The sequence below is a fragment of the Nannospalax galili genome, unplaced genomic scaffold (genome assembly GCF_000622305.1).
Source record: "Nannospalax galili isolate Female #2095 unplaced genomic scaffold, S.galili_v1.0 scaffold657, whole genome shotgun sequence".
NCBI lineage: Eukaryota > Metazoa > Chordata > Mammalia > Rodentia > Spalacidae > Nannospalax > Nannospalax galili.
This window is the reverse complement of record NW_008339927.1, coordinates 173,925-199,906: the sequence shown is the minus strand read 5'-3', so window position 1 is coordinate 199,906 and position 25,982 is coordinate 173,925. Positions and strand designations below refer to the sequence as shown.

At 42.9% G+C, this 25,982-nt stretch overlaps 1 protein-coding gene across 1 annotated transcript in view; it reads left to right on the top strand.

Annotated features, from left to right (window-relative positions):
• The window catches only part of Ush2a (usherin), an 828,188-nt gene that overhangs the window by 726,540 nt on the left and 75,666 nt on the right, over positions 1-25,982 (top strand). The window contains 1 exon segment of the mRNA XM_008834819.2: positions 25,116-25,345. Coding sequence (XP_008833041.1) covers positions 25,116-25,345 — 230 coding nt within the window.

Genomic DNA, 25,982 nt, shown 5'->3' with positions numbered 1-25,982 from the left:
GTGATTCCTGTCTGTCACGTTGGCAGGCTTTGGTCAGACGATCTGCCAATGGATGACTATCTTTTTGGCAGTATTTCCCAGGATTTTTTCTTCTAATTAATACCTCAGGATCTCCCAGGGATGAAACAGGTTTCCACCTGTTATCTAAGAGCCAACAAGGATAGCTTTACCCAGCAGATAATGGTTTTCCTCTATCCTCCTAAGTTGTCCTGAACTCATCTCCCTAGACAGTCCTTGAGGCTCTTTCCTGGAAAGATCCAGAGTCCAGCCACCGCTGCCCAACCCCTGCGAACTGGCTTGAATTTGGTCAGAGATGGGGTTTGAAGCAAAACCATCCCCCTTGAGAAAATGATAAGGATTTACTAATTAAATTGTAAATGTTGCCATTAAACCGACCCAAAAGTAAAGAGATGTGACGGATCAGAGTTCTTAGTATGGCGTGCTCACTGTGTGCCCTATACAGCCAGGCTAAAGATTGTATGAAGGATCCCCTCAGGTGCTCTGAATTTAAAATAAGTGTAATAACTCATTTTTAAACATTTTATATGATACTTGTATTATTAAATATTCACATTACAAAATCAGGGAGTTTTAATCCATTGTTCTAAGGAGAACATCATCTAACCCTGAGAGATAATGCTTCTGATTAGACAGTAAAATGACAATATATTTTTAACAGATGTAAATGTTACCTTTCAACAAGACACAAGTAATGAATTCTATCATATACGTTCCTATTGGGTGATTATGGTACAGAGTTTTATTTTTGCTCAAGCAATTACTAAAGTCATGGCTGGATACCTGTGCCCATTAGTGGATGCTTCTGTGGGTTTTTTTTTTCTTTTCTTTTTTAGGATAGTTATTGATCTCTTGCAGAGCTGAGATTCAGGTTTTATGCCAGATAGCTTGATTAATGGGTTGGTTTCTATAAGTGGACTGAATGGGGCTAGAAAGCAGGGGCAGCCTATGCTGCCAACCCCAAACCCGTCAAGACGCATAGCTCATTATGAAACAGTTATCAAGGATACATGAAAAATTAATTGGGCTCAGTTTGATTCTGAAAAGAATCCACTTTCTACTTGGTGGGCCCCCCCCACTCCTTCCAGATGTTCTGCGCCAGCCCCTGGAGAAGCGGCAAAGGGAGCTGTATTAATACATTGTATTGATTAGATCAAGACCCCTGACAGTTATTTGTAGAGATACCATCTGGCTGCCGTTCGAATTCCTTCACCAAAAACAGGACGTGACATGTTATTAATCTCAACTCTCTAAGTATAGACAGTTGCCTTTTCTGTTAAAGCACATTTTACCATTCCGTGGGAGATGGAGGCAGACCTGAAGGGTGCAGAAATTAAGGTTATTACACAAATTGAGCCATATGGTCCAAATATTTCAGCAAGAAAATTGCCAGGCAATAAAAATTGCTCCTGCCTTCCTAATGGTGTAAATTACAGTTTAACCATGGCTCTAATGATGTCCTTCTGCCGCGCTTAACTACTGTTACATGAAGGACATTGTTTTAAAAATATAAAAAACAAGTAAATGCCAGCAGCATGTTTTACAATCTGTTAGTGTGTCATTAAGAACACTGTCAGAATTATATAAACGTAATGGCAGCCAGGCCAGCGTACAAAAGAACTCAAATAGAAAGTATCGTGAAAACTCTTCCTGTTGTTTGTAACGTCAAGTACACAGTCCCCTCTGGAAGTTTTTCAGGGAGAAGAGCCCTGTGCACCCGTGGCTTTCTTCTGAGTCTCCCCCTAGCCATCAGCAGTATTTTCAGAAGCAAGCTCCATAGCTCATAGTCCCACCACCCTCAATCTTCCCATGGATGTCGAAAGGTAAAACAGACCGAAAGAGTGACCAGTTCTCAACAGAGCTAGCCAGTTGACCTTGCTAAGCATGTCTGTCATTGGGGTGAAGGAACAGGACTCCCTCCCCTCTTTAACAGTAGCAAGCATTAAAAGTGTAATTTTCACTATATTTCTGAAGAAAGCAATTCTGTTAATTTGGCACAATATTAAAAGAAAATTTATTCAAAATAATCCTGTGCCTTTGAGAATTACAGTAAAGATCGTGGTTAAGACTTGAATCCTTCCAACAGTTTCATGTTTATTATACCGGAAAAAAAAAACAAACAAAACAAAAAACCTCACTTCCCTGAAATTTAAAGAAATTCCAGGTAGAGCGAATTGGCATTTTGTTCTCCGAAGCAAGCAGGCAGATCCTCCACTAGGGTTTCTCAGATCTTGGAAGTGCAGTCTGTTACATTAAACACTGGGAGAAAATTTTGATAGAATGAGATGCATATAAAATTAAAAAAAAAAAAAACCTACTTTTAATTCTTGTTTCTTTAAGCTGCCTTTTTTTTTTCCTCCTATATTTCCCCAAAGGGAAAAGACTTGATGTTTAATCTAATTTACCCTTAAACTAAAAAAAAAGGAGGGTGGGGTGGGGACAACCAGGAAACAAACAATCCCACATTTGCATGCATGCATTAATACTAATGAGGACCATCCAGTTATTACTTCCTCATTGTGTCAAGGGCAGGGGGAGTAATCTGGAGTCTTTGCTGTCTGGAAAGTTCTTTTTTGAGGTGTGCTTATAATTATTTCCTGTATTTGTTTTCCTTTTAATTTTTAATTATTGTGTGTGTGATATACAGGAGTGGGCGTACACACCACAGTGTGCATTGTGGAGTCAGAGGACAACTCCGTGGAGTCGGTGCTCTTTTGCTGTAAGTGCCTTCCAGGGACCATCTCAGGGCCCAAGAATTGTTCAGCAAGCACCTTTACCCACTAAGCCATCTCACTGGCCCCTCCTATGCTTTTTAGACCAAAATATCACCCCTAGTCAGCCCACACCTGCCCCACAGTTTTCTGCCTTGCCCCCCACATACCACTTTCTATCCCTCTTGCTTTCTTTGTATGTGTGCCTCTGTGTGTGTGTGTGTGTGTGTGTGTGTGTGTGTGTGCATGAGTGCATATGGGTGTGTGTACATGCAGATGCCTATGCATACGGAGGCCGGAGGCTGGTGTTGGATGTCTTCTTCAATTGCTCTCCGTCTTACCTTTTGAGGCAGTCTCTGGCTGAAGCAGGAGCTCACTGACTGACTGACTGACTGACTGACCGACTGACTGACTGACTGGCTGGCTGGCTGACTGAGATCTGAGCAGACCACCAGAGAGTGTAAAAAACAAACCCCCCCCCCCCCCCCCCCCCCCCCCCAGTTCTGGGGCTTCAGATGCTTGCCATCGTATGTGGCTTTGATATGAGATCTGGGCTCAGATCGCCGTGCTTTTATGACAGGAGCTTTTACTAGCAGAGTCGTCTCTCCAGTCCCTACTTGGTTTCTTTTTCTTCTTAACATGCAGCTTCATCTGCTGACCTGTTCTGTTTTGCTATCATGTTCACTGTCTGTCTTCTCTACCCCAGTGCAACCCTTGCACAGTGATCATTTCGTACTGCCCCTCTCCTAGAACAGTGTCATTTTCACACAGATCTTTGATGATGAGTCGTGAATCGATGAATTGACGAAATCACTAATGAACAAGAAGTAGTTTGTGTTTTATTTACCCACACTACTATTATATTCTAGAACTTTTAAAACCTGTTTGGCAGCATATTCTTTTTAGCCTGGAAGGAGAGCTGAATGTTCACAGGTAAATCAAATTGAGAAGGAATAGTTTTTATATTCCAATTTTGACCTATAAACCAAGAACTTCCTACGTAAGGCATGTGGGCACCTTACACAACGTCATTTTGCACTCCCTTTTCCACTCTGTGGAGTAGCAGCTTGGGAAGGAGTCATCGGAAGGCTCTAGAAGAGTGTTTCTGTCATGCATTCTGTCTGGAGTCAATAATTAAACAAGAACAAAAAAATAATAGACATCCCTAGTAATTCCATCCTTCAAAAGGCTGAGACAGGAGAATCACAAGTTTCACGTCAACCTGGGCTACATAGACTTCTAGGCCAGCCTGGACTACATGGAAAGACCCAGTTTTAAAAGATAACAAAACCAAACAGAAAAAGGCAAATCTTCTCCTTTCTTGTTGTCCCTTTATTCCATTATAACGTTTTCCCCCAAACTGTGTCCTGTTTAGTAAAATCCTCACTTTGTGAACTGACCCCAGAGTACAACTAGCAGTGGAGAAAGTCAAGGCAAAGCCAGTCAAAACAGGCTGTTTCTGGGAACACTGTAAGAAGCTTCTTGCAAGCTCAAGTTGAGATCCTAAACTGACTTAGAACTTTCCCCGGAAGCCACAGTGTTCCAAGGTCATCTCCCTTCATCAGGGCAGTACCAAATCACGGTCTGAACTTCTCTAAGAATGACTGTGACATCAACATTGTCTTAGGACAGCGTCCAGAGCCAGCTCACTAGGTCTTCAACTAAGAGCGCTGCTCCCAGCAGACTGGCTTGGCAAGGACTCACGTCTGGGACCCCCTGGAGTACAGAAGAGCCCAGGTGGAAAGAATAAGTCACCCTTGGCCCGCTCACCCCAGCCTGTGCTGCCATCTTCCTTATCTAATGCTATGTAGCGTCTGGTCTACACAAAGCCATGGGAATGACTAAAAGTGACTTTCTAGAGCTGGGGAGATGGCTCCGTTAGTTAAGTCCTTGCCATGCAAGTGTGAGGACCTGAGTTCAAGTCCCAGACCCTGCCTAAGAAAGCAGAGTGTGGTGGTGTATATTAGTAATCCTAGTGTGGGGAGTGGGGTAGACAAGCAGATCTTCAGAGCTCATTGGCCAACCAGTCTAGCCTAGTGTGTGAGCCCCAGGTCAGTGAGAGACCCTGTCTCCAACAGCCAGAGAACCCGTTCCCAACATCGAGGTGGGCAGCTCCTGAGTATCAATACCCAAGGTTGACCTGTGGCCTTCATGTGCACAGGCACACATGAACACATACAACATTAACACGCATGCACATAAATACATACATAAAAATAGCTAAGTCACCATGTGCATTAAACTGTGACTAATTTCCTTCCTTCACGGCCTACCATGTTTTAGAAATGCTGTAATTAGCACTTTTGGCTTCAACATAGTAAAGACCCTCTGGAGACACACCTTGTCCTTTCCGCTCAGAGCGACCTGGTCATCATACCATAAGCCTTGGCATTTGTCCTTAGCGGAGTGATAATTATTTATTAGTGGACTAGATGCTTATTATATTCAGAAGTTAAAATTGTTAGGGGACATTGTGCTAGAGGACCACATCTGTTAGAAATAAATCACTTAAAAAATTATATTAGTCTCACAGACAGTCAAGAGCTGAGGGAGAGAAGTGGGGTGTGAAGAGGCTGAGTAGGCTTGCTTTCAAATCCTGTGAAGTAGAGTGTGGTCAATACATTGTCAGCACATCGCAGTGTTCAGACATAGCTCCACATTTCTCCTCTTTGAACCCCGGGTGTTCAATTAACAGTTGCAGTATTTATTCATTACAAAATAGGCAGGATGCTTGGAAGGACTAAACCAGCTCCTAATAATTCCTAGCAAGGAGTAAAATTTAGAAATGGTGCATGAGGAGAGACAAAGGAAGGGAGGAAGGGAGGAAAGAAAGATCTTCAGAGAATTTCCAGGGGAAAAAAAAAATCCAGAGAAACTTTTAGCTTAAATGCTTCTGAAATTTCAACAAAAGCTAGGAAATTAAATGGAAAGATGGAAGGGTTTTGCTTTGTTTCACTGTTTTTTTTTTTTTTTTTACAGAAGTTACCTTCCTAAGCTTCGCTCTAAAGCTTCGCTCTCTACGATGCCCCAGTTGTATCACTGAGGGCTCCCTTCCTTCCTAAGACAGTCTTAAATTTCGTCCAAACTTTATTATGTCATCAAGTTGTTTACAACACACAATGCTGTTTGTTTTCTATCCCCGGCACAGCTTCTCTGTTCTCCCCCAAACAGCAACCCAGCACATGAGCAACTTGACCTTGTGAATACTTGCTTTTGCAAATATGAAAGGTCTTTAAAAGAGATGATATAATTAAAACGCCATTGAAATATAGGAATTAAGCATAGTAATTCATGCATTCTCATTTTGTGACCCAAAGATGATTTACTTCTGCCTGTCTGCCCTTGAGGCCTATAAACAATCAACCCCTCTCTCTCTTCCCTGACTCCCCCCCCTCCCCCTCCTTCTCCCTCTCCCAAAAGCACATGGAAAGAAAGGGAAGGTTTGAGGTTTTCCTAGCTGACGTAGCAATGACTTACTGTGCAATATTAGTAGATCACAAATCTGCCAGATCTAGAAGTTTCCAGAAATAAGAAATTGTGAACTTTTACCTTCAATGGTAGAGCGAAAAAGAGAGTTTTTAATATATTTTATTCTTTGAGAACTTCATGCAGCCATAGAACTATTTTAATCACACCCACCCGCCCCTTCCCTATGCCATAACTTCCCCCCAACACCCTCCCAACTTCATGTCCTCTTTATTTTTATTGTTATGTGGAGGAGTGTTTTGCCTGCATGTATGTATGCGTACCACCTGTGATGACTTTGGAGTCTAGAACAGAACGATGGAGTTAAGGATTGTCACTAGGTACTGTATGGATGTTGGGAACAAACCCAGGTCTTAACCACTGTGCCATCTCTTCAGTCCCATGTTCTCTTTTTTAAAAATAGCTTTAAGATTCTTAATTTCCTAATTTTGAAATAGTTTAATAATCCTCATCTAGGAAATTCATGGTCTGAAAGAAACAGCTAAAGGCTGCACACCTCTGTCAAGTAAGGCATCAAACGTCAGCTCTTGCTTCAAAGGAACAAACCCAGGTCTTAACCACTGTGCCATCTCTTCAGTCCCATGTTCTCTTTTTTAAAAATAGCTTTAAGATTCTTAATTTCCTAATTTTGAAATAGTTTAATAATCCTCATCTAGGAAATTCATGGTCTGAAAGAAACAGCTAAAGGCTGCACACCTCTGTCAAGTAAGGCATCAAACGTCAGCTCTTGCTTCAAAAGTGGATTTTTCTCAAAGGAGATGCCTCTGTTAGTGCTTTTTTTTTTTTTGACCCCCCCTGGGGCAAACCCCTTTATTTGCACTAGAAGAGCACCCTCTTCTGGGTGTATCCACATACCACACAGGACTCAGACACCAGAACCATCTATTGTGCCAGTTACCTTGACTGAGGTGATGTGCCTGCACAAAGGCTTCTGGGAAATCCTTGCCCCTCCTTGCACTAGAATGGTTGGAAGTGCAGTTCACTGTAGTTTTCTTTTTACTGCTATATTATTGCACCCTGTTGGGGGATTCATCTGAGCATTTCGCGTGTCCTACTTTTACTAAGCCCAGATGGTGGCTACGTGCTTTGGTTTGAATTGGGCAGCCCTCATCCTTCAACTCTGTAGTCTGTCCAGTTATCAGAGAAAGATACGAGACAAGGGAAATTCTTGAGTTTTCAGGCTCCTCCTCATCTGTTCTAGTCGTCCACAGTGAACAATGCACTCGTTCAATTGCTAGGGTGACAGTCACCGTGATAACTGAGTGCCGCTTCCCTGGGATGGGCAGCTCCCTGCAGAGAGAGCTCTTTGCAGTTAAGCAATTATGTGAGATCTTATACACAACGTGGGAGGGAGAGTCAGTGTAAATATTTTATACCATGTAGGAAACACTTGGATTTACATTGGTCTTTCTCACTCTAGTCTTTAAGCTTAACAGAGAATTTAAATCAAATCACTCAACCTAAGACAGAGTGACTTGACGTTGTCATCTGGAATGTGTTGGGGCACAGTCACAGTCACGTGGGATACAGGTTGGTATAGTACATTTCCTGCTAGCTCATATTTAAAGTTCATTTGTGTTTCTGCAGTCTTTGGGGCTTTACCTGGCCCTCTGTGATTTCTCAGGTATTTCTGTGTCGGTTTCATGATTCTGAGCCGTATTCCCGATAACATGCTGTGCCTAGACCCATCCTGCTCCTTGTCGGCTCCCTGTCCAGCAACGCGCTGGGAAAAGAGTTCTGAATAAAATGTTTGACTGAGGCTTTAACCCTCAGACCTTAAACTGCTGTCAGTGCTCTCTGGGATGAGAGCTTTGAACAAAGTATAATACCAAATTTTAGCACAGGCTTTTTACTCACCAGAACCTCAGGCTCCCCCAGCTGCTCCATGAGCCAGGATCGTTGAGAGCTCAGCTCTAGAGTAGCCAGCACGAGCCAGGGGTTTTCATGATGATCACCCGCTTCTCATAGCACTCATGAGAAAGTCAGTATCTGTTAGGGCCCAAGACTTAGAAAAATTAAGACAGGGAGCCCAAGCTTCCCCCAAGATGAGAGAGAAAGCTGAGCCTTGAATTCTAATCATCTAAGTCAACTCTCATTTTGATGAAAGCATCTAAAGTCTCAAAAGTTGCCTCTTTCCCTGGATATTAGTCATAAGACTTCTGGGAAAGCCTTTTTTTCTTTCATATGAAATAGGAATTCATTTTTCCAGATCTTAAAAAGTAAAATCATAGCTTCTAAAACAGCAAATCATGCATTCAGAATGCCAAATTCATAGCTTGCTTTCTGTCCTCAGTGAGATTTTTTTTTCCTATTGTGTTGAAATATCTAATAGAAATGTGTAAATTAAAAATACTCATTGATCTGCCTAGACAAAGGCAAGAACCACAACAACAAACTCTCAAAACAAATATAAGTTGTTTTTATTTTTAATTAAGTATGCTTACCTTAAGTACATTTTCTCTTAAGGTGTAATGGCTAAACCATGATCATTTCTTTTTGTTTATTCTTTTAAAACGCAAATAAAAGCAGATAATCAATAGATCATAATCTAAAACTAGAGGATTTACAAGTTAATAAGCCTGAGTCAATAGATACGCCATAACGAGGCTCTCAGTGCTGAACCTGACATAATTTGCTTTGCACTAAGCTGGTTGACTTAATGCTTTAATTTAATTCCAATATTAACTGGAAAAATCCAAAGAAAGGGGAAATTTTAAATCCTATTATATTAAAATATTTTTTGAGCAACAACTCAATATTATCATACCACAACTAACGTGTGTCACCAAAGTCTGCCCAACCACCTGGGTCTGATGTTTGGTCATTTGTTAACCCTTTGGAGCCCAGCACAAGTAAACTGTGGAAGTTTGCCAGTGGTCTGTCTTTGATCGTTTTTCTGTTAACCTCAGCTATCATTATATTTTTCTCTGCTTTTCCTGATTTATTGCCAAACTACTGGGTTTGGGGTGTGTGTGTGTGTGTGTGTGTGTGTGTGTGTGTGTGTGTCCTCATGAGTGTGCAGATGTTTATGTATAAGTATGCACATGTGACGCTCAGAGGACAGCCTTAACTGTCACATTTCAGGTGCTGTCCAGCTTGTCTTTGAGATTACGTCTTTCCTTGGCCTAGAGCTCCCAAGTTCACTGGCCAACAAAGGATCTGCCTTTCTCTACCTTCCCAGGGTTGGAATGACAAGTATTTAACACCACACCCAGCCCTTTTATGAGCATTGTATGGTATGAAACTTAGGTCTTCATGCTTGTAAGGTGATTACTTAACTGACTGAGCTAGCACCCCAGCCCTAGAGTTCTTGGTTCTAAACTGGTTCTCCTGTTTGTCTTTAGATTGTTATGTAGCCCAGCTCCTCAAGCAAAAATCAGTAGGCATGTAGGCAACTGTCTTCGATAGTTTTCTGTTAACCTCAGCCATCATTATATTTTGTCTGCTTTTGTCTAAAAGCAGAAGGAAGCCTTGGTCCCCTGAAAGGGGGCCCTGAGAAGGTCTCTACACGAATACAGTGGCTTTTCTTCACAAAGTCTCCGGGGATTAGTGGGAAGAGTGAGCGATATGATGTGCTACCCGACATGCCTTCAAGCTCGTGAACACAGACTTTCTAATCTCAATACCTCCTGTCAAATTCTGATGCTGCCCTTTATAATTATATGACCATAGACAATTTGCTTCAACTCTCCTTTCATCCCTTTCCTTATCTGAAAAATTAGGGTAATAATAGTGTCGGCCTCTTGAGGTTGAGGTTGTTTTAAGGCTTAAAATATATTTTAAACTCAGGAAGCGCTGTCTGTTGTAAGCCTACGATGCTCTGTAGGAAAAGAATGAGGAGAATCAGGAACATATGCTGAGGAGAGTTGGCTCAGTGGTTAAGAGTGCCGTCTGCTCTTGCAGAGAACCTGGGTTCGGTTCCCAATACCCATGACCGCTAAAAGCAGTCTGTACTCCAGCTTCAGGGGAATCCAATCCAACACCCTCTTCTGACCTCTGTGGGCATTGCACAACACTTGGGTGTACTTACATACATGCAGGCAATACACTCATACACATAAAATAAAAATAATAAATAATTTTTTAAAAAAAAGAACTTATGCTGATAATGAATGGCTTGGAGACTAGCAGAATTGGCCAGTGAACAGAGTGTTCAAATGTTTCTTTCAGAACAGCCACACCTGTTAGCCTGATGCCTAAGCATATCTAAAATATTAGATAGCTAAAGTATTGAAGAATAGATACCTATCCTTACCCTCCACAGGTCATCACGTGTGAGTTGCTGGGTCTGGTTCTGATGTGTGCCATGGATATCACGCTCTAGTCAGGCGACACTGTGCTTTCATTGTCTCTTAACCAGGCCAACTATAGCTTTTTGGACCCATGAGGGCTGTGGCCAGAAACAAGTTAGTTCGTTCTGCTAAATTAAATGAACTACAGCTCATGCCCAGGCTATTTGCCAGAAGAGTCCCTTTTCTGTTTGAAAGGGTAGTCAGGAAATCTCATTGATTTTTTTTTTGATAAACATTTTTCACATTTCTCTCTCTGAAATCATGATCTAATGTCTCTCATTGCTGTGGGTGGGAGTGTCAAGTTTGTCTTTCCTTTGCCTGCACAGACTTGATCAATGCTGATCATACCCTAGTCACATTAGTTGAGTTATGCCTACTGTTCGTCCTACCATGCATGCTGGGTTTAATTCCCACTTAAAGCATCTTCAGAAAGATGACGCCAGGGTTAGGCATTCAAACAAAAAGTTACCATATCACAAAATAGGCTAGTAACAGCCATGTCGTGAGTGATTTAAAAAAAAAGTGCAAATGCCCATATAAATTCTTAACAAATATAAAATAAGTCTCTGAATGAACAAAGTTTTTAAAAATCATTTAATTAGGAATACTTTCCCCCACTTAAATAGATAGAAAATAGTTGTTTTGTTTCTATCAAGGTGTTTTTAAATAGATTGAATCCTAGATTTAAAAACATTAGGTATATGCCATGGTATTTTTTTTTCAAAGCAGCTAGCATATTGCCAATAAGATAATGTATTTAAATAAAAGATAATTTATGCACTCAGAAGACAGCTATTGAGCACCCATATGGTGCCAAGAACATTTTGTACACCTAGCCCTGTCCTCTAACAGTTGAAGGGCTGGTGGGGAGGGAAGACAGGTAAACAGATCACGATACGCAGACTACGCCAAAAAAAACAGAAAAAAGCAGGAAAGAAAAGCAAATGGCCGTCTGGGGACTCAAGAAACTCTTCCAAACGGAGGTGACACTAAATTGGTGTTTTTGAAATGGCTGGAAGTCCCCAGGCACAGAAGGGCGTTCTGAGATCAGGGAAAATCATGAACAAAAGCCAAGCTTTTCTGGAGAGTGCGCTGAGTCAAAGGCCAGACCCGGTGCAGGGTGTGAATGAGCTCATGGCAGGGCATGGGGGCACAGGCATGCAGAAAGGCCCAGGCTGCAGGAGAGCTCACTGAGGAAGACTACAGTCCAAACCTCCAGTGCTTCCTGGCCAGATGTGGCCCAGGCCCCCTCAGATGTTCAAATTAGAAAGGTTGGATTGTTGACTCTTCCCTTTGACTCTGATAATAAAATAGAGTGTAGGAGAACCGGTGAGGCTAAGTACCCTTCAGAAGCTCCAGGGCAGGTCACTAGCTATTTCTACCTGAAGGTGGAATGGTTTCCTCTCCTTGAAGCTAGGGGAAAAGCTGGGTTGCAGAAAATAGAATAGAGCCCAAAGACCTGAAGGGTTGCCAACCCTCGGCCTAAAAGAAGCAGTTACCTGACTCTGCACTGTTCGTTTCTGGAAACCTTTCAATGTTTTAGTTGTTGGCCTTAGCCTTTAACAGCTGCGCCATCTCTCTGGCCCTACAGTACTCATTTCTAGTGAAACCTTCAGGACTGTCTGAACTAAAAGAGCAATAACCAGACCAGTAACCAGCCTTTGCCAAGAGGCCTTTCCAAGGGACCACAGAGAAATACTCGGCCGTGTGGTCACTTTATAGCAAAGACAAGGGTCTGGAGGACTGTGGACATGGCTCAGTGGGCAAAGTGGTTGACACACAAGCCATGCAAAGCTGAGTGTGGTAGTATGTGTATGTGATCCCAGTGCCTTAAGGAAAGATGGGAGGTGGAGACAGGAGAGTCCCCAGAAACTCAACGGCTAGCTGTCTAGAAAACGCAGTGGAAAACAATAGAGATACTATGTCAAATAGTGTCACAGATGGCAATCAACACCCAAGGCTGTCCTCTGACCTCCACATGTGTGCTTGCATTTGTACCCATGAACACACACACACACACACACACACACACACACACACACACGGGGCTGGAGAGATGGCTCAGAGCTTGAGAGCACTGGCTGCTCTTGCAGAGGACCTGGGTTCTTTTCCCAGCACCCACATGGTGGCTAACAACCATCTGTAGCTCCAGTTCCAGGGGATCCGACACCCTCTTCTGACCTCAGTAGATACTATATAACAAGTGCACTTACATACAGGCAAGACACTCATGCTTGTGAAAAAATTTTTTAAAGAAGAGAAAAAGGAAGAGTGGAAAAGATAGTTCTCAGCTAAAGTTTGGGCATTTAAGGAAGCCAATAGTCCTCTCTCTCTCTCTGAGATCAGCCACCATTCATAATTTCTGTTGAAAGGGAAGATTGTGACACAGCAAAGCCTCTGACCATTGATCTGCCCCTCACCAAAAACTGCTGACACAGGCCAGCAAATCCACTGTGTACCCGACAGTCAATCAGATCCTCCCTCTGCCGAAGAGAGCCTGGTCAGAAGGCTCTTAGTGCCATACCTGTGAAGATGAGCTGTTCTGGGGAGGGAAGAGAGATGGGGGGTGGGGGCATTGAAAGAAAGGTGTGCCAGGGGTGGGGGAGGCCTCTGCCCTGGAGGGGAGAGCTCATTCTGACAGTTTTGGATTTCATACTGCCAGAGCTGTATTTTATCTGCTTGGGTTCTTTCTTCTCACGTTCTCTTGTTTTTCTCGAACACTCAGAACAAGTTTATATCCCCTGTAACTAACATCATCTGTAATACTGACTACCAATTCCTACCTTGTCTGTAACAGTAGACTGTAAGTTTGTGAATCTAGCCGTCATAGTTATTGGAAAATACCACTGAGTTCTGTTTGATCTTAGCATTGCTGAGTTCCCTAAGAGCTTCTTGTTTGTTACTTTCTTTTAGACTCTCTGGAACTTTGGGGCTGTCAGTACCACGTTTCTTATGCTTCAAAACTCACAGACTTTGTATTAGTCAGGATAAGACAAGAGAAATTTGATGCTCTCATGTAACAAGAGAACTCTAGATGCCAGTGCTTAACATGACCAAAGTGGCAAAAACCATCCGTGGATCTGGCTGCCCCTCTCTATTTCTGACAGAGCCAGACCCTGATGCGGAAAAGCATGCTAGAGATCTCTGGAACAGTTCTGAGGTCTAGGCCTGGAGCAGCTTTCCTTACTCTGCCCATAGCCTGAGAGCAATCGTTAGTCACAGTATACCACTCAGGAAGACGGAAGCTAAGGATGTGGGGACCCCCCATGGAAATTTAGTGGGCACTAACAATCTTTGCTGTGTGCCTTGTTTCCTGATCCCCTCTTCTATCGCCGAGGATTACCGGCACCGTGAGTAGAGAGTCTGTCGCCCTTACTCATCACTTAGGAGGTAGACTTGTAAAGCTTTATCATTAACTCTGTTTTTTTATGATGTAAGTTAAACCTGTTCATCAGGGTGAGGGACAGTTTCTTCTATTTTCCCATTCTGACTGAGGACTGTGTGTTGCTAATTCTACCTGAGAACATTGTATAGAAATCAACTTTTCAAGCGCTAACCTCTATGTGGTCATTGCTGCGGACTGACCATTGGTGCCCCTCTCTCCAAATCCATATGTTGAAGTCTTTCCACAATAAGATACTAAGGGACCCAGGGAAGCCTTTCCCGGCTTTTGCCATGTAAGGACACAGGCCCTCGTCCAACATGAAAAGAGTCTGCCAATATGTTAATATTGGATCTCCCAATTTCAGAGATGCAAGGCGACAGTTCTTGTTATTTATAAGCCATTGGTCTAGGATAGTCCAGAGCTACTCAGGACCCCAGGACAAACATCTTGAAGTCTGTCTACTTGGTTAAAACTTTTTTTTTTCATTTTTGAGACAGGGTCTCCCTATAGACTTAACTGGCCTGGAACTTGCTGTGTAGACCATGCTGGCCTTGATCTGCCTGTCTCTACTTTCTGAGTGCTGGGATTAAAGGTATGCACAGCCACACTCAGTCCATTTTATATTATTATTAAATTCACACTCATCCCTTCATGAGAATACAGTGGTACATTAGATTCTAATGGTTTGTCAACTGTCATTATCCCTAGGCCGGACATGGTAGCACTTGCCTTTAATACCAGCAGAGGCAGGTGGATCTCTGTGAGTTCAAGGGCAGCCTGGTCTACATACTGAGTTCCAGGCCAGCTGGGGCTACAGGGAGACCCTGTCTCAAAAAGACCAAAGAAAAAAGGAAAAAAGAAAATGTCATCGTTCCCCTAACTAATACAATTCATTATCTATAATATCTGACACCCTCTGCTGGCACCCTTGGGTGCACACATGTACACACACACCCATAGACACACACACAATACATAAATAAATACATAAATTTAAAATTTTCAGTTTAAATAAAATACAGTTTTAAAAAGAATTGCCAGCTCTTCATAGATACAGACCCACAGTTATATACCATTTCCAGTTCAGGAAGCTTTCACTGCAGCAAATTTACCTTTAAAAAGAGCTAAGTACATGGCAACAGTGGCTCTGGCTTAAAGCGTGTGCTGGGCTGTGGCTGCTGCAGGTCACTCGGACCTGATTCACAGACACCAGGGCACAAACTTGCCTTACAGAGATTCCTGGCTAACTTGGTTTCCACTTGTGAGAAGAAAGTCCACAATTTTTTAGAAGCTGTCATCCCTTTCCCTACGCATCATCGTCCTTTACCTCATTATTAAAGATTCCCACCAGCAAACAAATATGCTCTTTATCTCCCATTTTGACTCTCTAGGCACTGCAGCTGTCATGCCCTGTCCACATTGCCCTTTACCACCAAATTTCTTAAATTTCTGCCAATACTGTTTCTACCCCTGTACATTTGCTTTTCTCCACCTCCTCATGCCCACCACTCCACTAAAAACAGATTGATCAAGCCCACTCGTCACCCATAGCAACAGCTTTCCCATGCAGACTTCCTCAATACCCCAGCCTCATCTGACACCACCAACCACACCTGCTTTTGTGAAATTCCCATGCTGCTTCAGAATAAAGTTTCAAAAAGAGGGCCGGGGGTGTAGCCCAGTGGTAGAGCACTTGTCCGGCATGTGCATAGTCCTGAGTTTGATCCCTGTCACAGAGAAAGAGAACAAATAAGACCACTTAAGAAAATAACTGCATCGCAATAATAGAGGAACAGGAAGTCTTAAATCAAAACATAGCAGAAATGATGACAACTGACAGGACTCCAGGTGCTTTTTGAAGTGAAATAGAACATTCTTTGCAAGAGAAAAAGAGGGTGAATCTAAAGATTGTTCTAAACACCAGAGAGGAGGAAGCTGGTATTAGTTAACAAAGCAGACTGAAGACTGCAGCTGAGATATCTCTGGTGGCTCCCGCAGACACCCTGCAGTCTGGGAAACTAAATGCTGTGTACTTGAGAGAGGGCACTCATAGGAAGAGATAGTACTCCCCTCCCCACCCGAACTTTCATAAGAGCAAGCTAATGCCTCCACCTCCCTTGAATCAGCTCCCATTTCCACAAAACACATGTTGAAGCCCAAACCCCTGTAGGCATGTGTTTGAAGATATGACCTTTAAGGGAGTTAAGTCAGGTCTTAGTGGAGGGAGCAGATCCGCCAGGGCAGATGCACTCACAGACAGAGAAAAGGAGTCCAGGGATCCCTCTTCCTCTGTAAGTATAGAGAAGAGGTCACAGTGAGGATGTGGGGAGGCCTCACCTGATGCCAACCCTCATGTACTTGATCTTGGACTTCAGCCTTTAGAACTGTGAGACAATAACAGTTTTTATCAGCCACTACCTGCTGTATTTTATTATGGCAGCCTAAGCAGACTCACCCCAAACATTCTTCACAGAACACCCAGCACGATCTATTTAAAACCCCAAGGGAAAGATGCCACTCCCTTGCTTAAAATTCTTCTAGAATTTTCCACTGAACTTAGAGTCAGCCTCTGTTGTTTGACCTTGGCCTGCAGGAGTCACACCATCTGGCTTCTGCCTGTCACTTTGACCTCATCTTGTCCATTCTCCACTCACTGGCTCCTTCCTGTCCACAAAACAAAACTTGTTACCACTTTAGAGCATGAAGCAATTCCTTTTACCTAACATGCTGCCCAGTTCTTCACAAGGCTGAATTGGCCTACAATTCTTGCTTAAGTGTAACTTCCTCAAGGACCTTCCTCACTCACCCTGTTAACAGACGGCCTCATGCTTCCTGCCCGGCCACTCGAGGCCAGACATCAGGAAGTGCTTCACTGACTTAGCCTCTAGAATTTCCTACAACTTCTAATGGTACCTCGTCCTCCTCCTCCTCCTTGTCCTCCTCCTCCCCCTCCTCCTCCTCTACCATACCTGGCTATATTTCTACTTTCTTTTAATCTAAATTATTTCCCCCCCCCCTCCTCCTCCTCCTCCTCCCCCTCCTCCTCCTCCTCTTCCTCCTCCATCTTCCTCCCTTCCTGTTCCTCCTCCTCTTTCTTCCTCATCTTCTTCCTCCTTTTCTTCCTCCTCTCTGCCTCTGTCTCTGTCTCTCTGCCTCTGTCTCTCTGTCTCTGTCTCTCTCTCTCTCTCTCCATTTTCCCTCATTATGGGCTAACACCCTGATCTCCTGTGATTTTGCTGAGACTCAACTTCAGAAATTAGGAAGGTGCCCAGTACATTAGTAAGCTCTTGGTGAATGCATGTCCAGCTACACATTACATGCAACATGCTGGCAGCAAGAATTCTTTTGCATGCATTTTAGCAGAGTTTTCTAGCTTTCCATAAAATAAATGACCAGGGTAGAATTGCTAGGTCACAGACTATGCACATTTTTAATTTTGATAGATCAGAAGTGCTGCTCTTTAATATTTAGTGTGACTGATTGGCCGCTTTAAAATTTAATTATCACAAATTTAATTTTTTCGTCCTCTCCTTTGAAAAATGTGCCAATTCAAACCATTCCTCTCCCCCTCCCCCTTCTTATGGTAATAACGGGTTATCACTGTACGCTTTGCAAGGACCCTAGCCTTCACTTTATTGATAATTGATTTAATGGCCAAATTGCCATTAAAGAAAATATCTGTGAATTGAATCTTTGTTTTGTACTGAAGCCTCTTACTGTAAGTGAAAGATGTGCTCCATTGAGAAAAGAAATACCAACTCATCTTCCCGCTTACTATTCTTTTCTGCTTGTAGGGTGTTTGTTCAAGTGAAGGCGTTGAGGAATATACAGTTTTAACAGCTGACCATTCTAAGTTTGAAATGTATAATTGTTACAGTGAAGGATCCCCGACTCAACTAGAATAATACCTATCATGGTAACCCCAGAATGGGAATGCATATTAATACTTTCTTGAGGTCTTTGACATTAAGCTCTACAACATTAGCGTCCAGAGCCAAGAACATTTCAGTATCTGCAGCTTCTTTGAGCTAACCTTGCTTCCCAGCAGTCAGTAATAGGTCTAATCTTTGCTGTTTGAGCCGTGCAAGACGCTGGTGCAAGGATGTGACTGGCTCCACACAACGACATCCCCACCAGAGGAAAGCCCAGCGGAGTACGTGGTGCCAATAGTGGGTCAGAAGGGGTTGAATAAACAGCCTTTTCACACTCAGCTGCTATCTTCCCAACTCATTTTATTCCTTTTTCCTGTGTATGTGTGTGTGTGTGTGTGTGTGTGTGTGTGTGTGTGTGTGTTGCATGCATCTGTGCACATGTCTGTGTAGGTGTGCTTGCCTATGAAGGTGCATGTGGAGGCCAGAGGTTGACGATGAGTGTCTTTCCCCAATCACTTCTTCACCCCATTTTTTGAGACAGGGCTCTCACACTTTGGCTAGACTGTATAACAAGTCCCTGGGCTCTACCTGTCTCTGTCTTCAGGCTTAGAAAGCAGGCATACACTGCCATGCTTACTTGGGTTTTTGTTTGTTTGTTTTTTAACATGAGTCCTGGGGGGGTCTGATCTTGGGTCCTCAGGCTTGTATAGCAATCACTTCCCCACTGAGCCATCTGCCTAGCCCTGCTTTGAGTTTGATTAGGCCTGCTTATGTGTGTAAAGGGGTAGGGTTACTTACTGGATCATGGGCTTATAGAGAGGCACTCTGCAAGGGAGGATAATGCTGCTTCTAGAAGCCATGTGTTGCTAAACAGAAATCCCAGTGTCAGGAGGTATCTACCTCCTATAAGTTGTTGGTTAGGGAGGCTCCAGCCACCCACAGAACAACACAGCCTACTGCCATTGCTCTTGGTTGCCCACCACAGCTGGATGGTAAGACCCTATTGCTGAAATTCCACACACTTCTGTTGTAGAACACACAGAAATCACATTGAAACTGAACTGAAAACTTCTCTTCCTGAAAAATCATTACCAGCCTTTTCCGAACTGGAGAGATGACTCAGGCCTGAAGAGCACTGGCTGCTCTGGCAGAAGACCTGGGTGCGATTCCCAGCACCCACATGACCACTAACAACCGTCTGTAACTCCAGTTCCAGGGGACTCCAACACCTTCTTCTGACCTCCACAGGCATTGCAACAGGGGTGCACTTACATATGTGCAGGCAATACACTCATACACATAAAATAACAAAATATTTTTTTAACTAAAATAGTTGCCAAGTTTTGAAATAGATCATTCAGTAAAGGCTTTTAAGCCTCATTCCTAAGAAAAGCATCATCTGTTACCTTATGTGAGTGGTGATCTGTACTTGCTAGCTGAATAGCAATTAAATGAGTGGATGAATTATCTCCTCAGTTCCTAACCACGATCAGCACCACTACAGGGCAAATTTTAGTTTCCCCATTATTCTATCAAACTGTACTGCAGGGCTGCTCACATGTACTCTGTTCTTGCAAATCCTTTGGCCTGATGTCATTTAGTATCTCCTAAAGCGTGTAGTCTAAACACCTAGGGACATTCACAGTGCTCTCCAGCCCTGCCCATCAGACTGGCCCGTCTCCCCCTGCACTGAGCTGACAGCTCTTCTCCGAACAGGCCCTGCCCTCTCTGCCCTTTGTTCTTTCTTCCAATCCCTTGCCATGACTGAAATTCCACATCTTTCCTGGCCTGAATTGGATATGGTTTTCCATTTGTCTTCCCCAACTTTTACCTAGTCTCTTCAGAATTTGAAGCATCCACTCAGTGTTTCCCTGGCCTTCAGAGACGTGGACAGCAGGACGGCTTTCTGCGGTGCGGCTTCTCTGCACAGTGTTGATCCGCTCAGTCAGTCTCTGAGTTACTCAGTCAAGGCTCTGTGCTTTCCGCCTGTGCCCCCATCACAGCCTCGAGCTTTTTGTGCACAAGAGGCTCAAGATGTTTCAGGAATATGGGAGCCGGCAATTTGACTCAGTGGGTAAAGTCACCTTCCCGGCAACCTGAGTTCAATGTCCAGTTCCCACACAATGAAAGGAGAGGACAACTCCTATTTCCCCTGACCCTCCAGGAAGCGCTGTCTTATTTCTTAGTGATGGCACCTTGTGCGTGCACACTTTTAAGACACATTAAACCCACAGGCCAAGAGACTACAAGGTACCTTATTTACCCTTTTTACGTTGTGAATTGATCTTTGATTCCCGTCTTCTGCATTCTGCCAACTTAGAGATCCATGGCAGAGAAGGTGATAAGAAAGTAAATATGTACATTAAATCAATGGAAATTATCTGATGAAATTTACATTTTTCAGTCTCGAAAGTCTTAGGTATCCAAGACTGGTGTTTGCCTAATGCATAGCAAAGATAATATTTCTTGATCGGGACCAATTTGATTTTTTGCAAAATAAATACTAGGTACAAATATATGGATAAACCTTTTGAAGAACACAAATGTTGATTTTATAAAGGAAAAAGAAAAAAGAGCCCCTACAAAACCCATGATTAAGATTATCTGGGTTAAAGAAAGAAGCCTGGAAGGTTTCGTGTTGATTTGTTAGCATCACAGCATAGAACGGTCACCCAGTAGACCTCAGGTACCCCATCTAAAACCAGGGCTTTTAAGAAACAAGACCCAAGTATTTAAACTGTCCCTGGACTTTGTTTGTAATCTCAACCTGACACTGCAATTCTTATCCATAACTGCGCCTTGATTTTTGTCACAATGAGAAAGTAAAACATACCTGATGGATTATCTAAGGTGTTGACGTTCACATCTGAAGTGCTGTTTGTGCAAAAAAGCAACTGAGTGTGTTGCATCTGCTGATGTGGTGCCAGTGCACATGTGTACCCATGTGTGTGGAGGTCAAAGGTCAACATAGGGTATCTTCCTCCTTCACTCTTCACCTGACTTTATAAGTCAGGGACTCTTACCAAACCCAGAGATAACCGATTTGGCTATGCTGGCTGGCCAGTGAGCCCCAGGAATCCACCCGTCTCCCCATCTTCTCAGCACTGTCTGCAGACAAGCACCTTTTACACGTGGGTGCTAGGGTTGAACTCAGTCATTCTGTTTGCATAGCAAGCACTTTTTGAAGTCACTTATCTCTGGGGTTTGGCATTTATGAAAAACAAAGAGGTAAAGAATCCCCTTGACTGGTCAGAGTTTCTAAGCCAGAACTGATCCATTTTGGGATGAGGAGCCTGGGAAGGGGAGAGTGGAGAACCAAACACAAAAGCAGAAGAAATCCCATTGGCTTGCGGTGGGGTGGGTGGTGCCCAAAGATGAACCCTTTCCAAAGTGCAGTGGGCATCCTTAATACCCCATTGATAAACAAGCAGTGCCCGTGCCCGCCATCGCTGCCTCTTCATTCCTGGGAGTAATGTGAAAAAAGCTTCCGAAGGGCTGAGGTAGATGGGCTTAGTGAAAGTGCACCACAAAGACCAGAGGGAAAGCTCTGGAAACTGCTGGATCATCAGATCAATAGACTCAAAGATGACTAAGTTAGGCAGCTTTCTGCAGTTTAAACATTTGTGCAGGGACTATTCCCGTGCAGCCCTTTATTGACAGCTACAGATCAATGGTAATTTTTGATCATTTTCAACCTACATAAACCTATTGACCCTTTGGCCACCTTTGGGGCACTTCAAGTTGTCAAAAATAATCAGAGGAGATGGTGTAAAATTGTCAGACTGCTGAAGACTCCAAGTAGTTTCATATGTCCCCAGGAGCAGAGTTGAGAGGTTAAAATGTAGTTCAAATTGCTAGCAGAGCCTCAACTGGCAGAGTGTTCCAGAGGGTCCTGTCTTTATGCCTCATAAATGACGCACTGATTTGTATCCCAGCTCTGACATTCGTGCATATAAATTTTAAGAAGTAAAAGAGGCTAAATCTCATTGGAACCATTAGATGAAGGAGAGAGGATTAGCTGTAGGAAAAAATTCCTTCCTGTTTTCCCTTATTGAGTTATTCCCTTTATCTGCCACCTAACAAAAGTAGCCAATATATGTCTAGAATGAAAAATCCAGATAGGAGAGCAACATGGACACAGGATGGGCTAAGACAAAAAGGGAAGCCGTATAGATGGGGAGCCCAACGCTGAACAGTTGCAAAGTACAGTGCTCTAGAGAATCAGCAGGGGCTGAGGATGTAGCTCGGTTTGGCAGAGGGCATACCAGCATGCAGGAAGCCATGGGCTCCATGCCCAGCACCGCACAGAGCTCGATGAGATGGTGCATGCTTGGAATCCAGCACTCAAACTCCAGAGGTCCAAGCAGGAGAACTGGACGTTCAAGGTCATTCTCTGTTACAAAGTGAGTTCAAGACAGTCTGGGATCCATGAGGCTCTGCCTCAAAGAAAACTTAAATTTAATAATTAAAAATAAAAGAATCACTAGGAGGGGGGTACAATGAAGAGGGAGGAGGAAAAGGATCAGATTGAAAACCTCCAAAGTGAGGAACAGTACAGGAAGATGGGGAAAGAGAAACATAGAGGACCTGGGAAGGAAAGGAAAGAAAGGGGAAGGGGAAGTGCACGAGAGAGAGAGAGAGAGAGAGAGAGAGAGAGAGAGAGAGAGAGGAACTTTCCCTCACTAAATGTCTTTATACAGAAATTCTTCTTTTCCAATATGTGATTGCCTCTATTTTTTCAAAAGGTAGGCCAGACTAAGAAAAACCCTGTTGTAATCACCCTTTGTAGAACCAAACGTCAAAACATCTGTACCAGACAGGCACGAACTTCAACTTGAGACATATGGGTCTTGTTTCCACATTAGACGGTGGAAGGTTTAGCAGCCAGAGCATTCTAAATACTTGTGCTTTCAAGGATCTGAGCCATAAATGTTTATTAAAAAGAATTTATAATGAAATCAGTTCTGTTATTTTTTTAATGGTTGCTGGGAGTGTGTTGGAAGACCGAATGCTGGTTGTTAATCATTAAGTGCTCCTGTTTCCAAAAGTCTTTGATAGTATTGCCATCTAGGGGCTGAATGGAGGTCTCAGCTCTGAAATAAACTGTAATGGAGCAGGTGCCGCTATTGACCATATACATATGTTTTGCTTTATAGCCCACATGGTTTCCCAGTTTCAGATGACAAAAGCTATCACTAAGTGTCCCCCAACAGCCCACATATATACATACATATATATATTATATATTCTGTTAGAGGTGATTACAGTTTGCTCTGGGGCCTCTGCTTTTATTGACATCTATTACTGAATCTTTGGAACAAAGAATTATTCTTTTTTGCATTATTAATCTCACCCATGTTTGCCCTATTTCCAGAGAAAAGGAATCATTTATCATAAAAGAATGTTTGTAATCAGGACTTGTAGCATCTTCAAATTTAATATTCATTATGGTCATTCTGGTTCTATATTTATCTAAAAGACCAACCCAATGTTGTGGAGAAATAAGTTTTTAAATATTCATGATCTAACTTTTAATATTTTAAAAAAGAGAAATTAGTATTTCTGTAAAATTTGTTTCAGAGTCTGGCTGCTTAGCAAATGTTTAAATATTAAAAGATTTCAAGAGGTTAGCCTGTAATATCATAATAGAACTTATTGAAACAAGAAAATTGACTTTACAAGTCTGATACGTAAAGGAAATTGTATTTTCTCAGCTAGGGTCTTACACAGAATAAGAGATAATAACTCAGATGTTCCTTATAACCAAAAATATAAGGAAAAGTGAAAAATGATGTCTACGATCATTTGGTTGTGTCTACGCAGGGTGTTTGGAAAACGACTCCGTTTGAATTTGTTACCATATACTTGATTTAATACAACATGGTATTTGGATAGCCCCAAATTAAGGCGTCCTTCCACATAGCGGAGCCTGATGTTCTCAGCTACCCACTCTCAGAATTAACAACTTGGCCCTACCTTGCTTGCACCCCTCCCTTGTCCATCAAGAAACAGAAACAATTGATAGAGTATCTATGAAGATCACGTTTAGACACCTAATAAACCAAAGCTGATCTCACATATCATTAAACATAGATATCATGACTCACTCAAATTCAGTGGGTGTGGTACACAATAAAAAATTCCCCCCAAAATAAGTTGCCTCTGTGTGTGTGTGTGTGTATGTGTGTGTCCCATGCATGTGTTGCTATCGCCCAATGCAGACATGATTCCTACCTTAAACAGGCATATCCATCCAGCCCAGATTGACAAGAGTACCAAGGGCCCTTCAAAACATTAAGATCTGATCCGTAACTCCAGTTGTTATTTGAAACATGTTAAATCTCTCTCTCTCCAAACAAGAAACAAACAAAACTAATTCTGCTATGCCTTTTTTTCTTTTAAATCAGCAAAGGCAAAATTCTCAACGCCTAGATAACAGTCACTTTGGGTGTGTTTCAAGGTTTTAGTTAAGCTGCTTTTTTTAACAAATGGGAATATTTTCACATGTTCATTAATAACAGATTTCTCCAAGGGTGTTTGGACATTTATAGACCAATGGGCTCATTGCTCTTTCCTTGTATGTGTTTGTTTTATTGGATTTTTAAATATTTTATTTATTATTTTAGTGTATGAGTGTATTGCCTATATGTATTTAAGGGCATCTGTGTGGTCCACTGTATGAGGAGGTCAGAAGAGGGCATCAGATCCCTGGAACTGGAGTCACAGATGGTTATTAGCTGCCATGTAAATGTTGGGAATCGAACCCAAGTCCTCTGTAAGAGCAGCCAGAGGTCTTAATCGCTGAGCCATCTCTCCAGCCCTGCTTTATTGAATTTTATAAATTATAAATGTCACCAAGAGAATGAGCGAAGGAGGCTGGGAGAGGGCGGGGCAGGGAGAGTCAAGTATAAATAAGTCAAATGGGGTATTTGGGGCTTAAGAGCAATCGTTCCAACTGAATCTCACAGAGGGTTCAGATTAGTCTGGTGGGAAGTTCTCCTAGTCTCTGACACACAACCTAGTGCCACTGGTCTTTGCTGTAGCGAAATCCAGTACTGATCTTAGGCACCCCAGAGAGATTTATTTTTAATATTTATATCCCACATCTTTAGACCACATCTCTGAAAATGCAAAGATTCTACCTGATCCAAATTTTCCATGTATCCAAAATCACATATTACTTAATATACTCAAGGGGTCCTGTCAGGAAGAACCGTGAAACCCGTTGAAACCGTGGCTGTGTATTTGTGCTGCTGTTGCTAACATACTATGTCCTAGCATGCTTTGCAGTTCAGAGAATGATCTATTCATTCTGTTCACTTCTAAAGAATACCTAATTTGTCAACTTTCTTACGGGGAACAAGCCATCAAGCCCATCTTCTTGGGTTACAGCCCTACACAACATACCACGTCGGTGTGGTGGCTGGAAACACTGTAGAAGTTTCAAGCCCCTGGACTCTGATCCAAACTTTCGAATCTTCCCCAAGTGGACTGAGAAACTGTACAGTGCAGCAGAAGGACAGTGGCCGGGTGTCGCTACTCCAGTGGTCAGAGCCTGGGAGAACCACGGGGGTGACCAAGGTAAAGTCCATCCTCACAGGAACCACTTTTGTTGAGTGTCCTCCACATAAACAGATGAGCCCTGACATGCTATCAGGTCACTGTGAGAAAACCCTCTTCAAAACCAATTTAATTCTCCTTGACGGCTCCTCTAGGCACTTCATCCTAGATCAGAGAAGAGTAGGTCTGTGTGTGTGTGTGTGTGTGTGTGTGTGTGGCTTGCTGTGGACCCAGCAGTGTGCTGAGATTACCTCATTTAATCCTCACATCAACCCCCACTAAGTGGAACCCACTAAACTTCATGAGGCACATAAAGGTTAAATAGGTGCTCCAGGCCATGTTGTCAAAGATGGAGGTGGGATTTGAAGCCAAGAAGTCCCACAAGACCTGAACTTTAAAAGACCCCAACCTACTTAGGTATTTACCTACTTAACACATCTGCCTGCTCCCTCCTGACCTCCAAGAGAAAGAGTCTCACAAATGTCACAGGTAGATCCCAGCCTCATCTGCCTGGGGGGTATGAAGGAGATTTCATTTCCATGAATAGCCCACATTCTGAGGCATTGAGTCCTTACCCACATGGTACGCAGACTTCATTTTTTCAGGATTTTTTAATGAGAATGGCACCCAAGATCTCTTGCTTGTTAGATAAGCATTC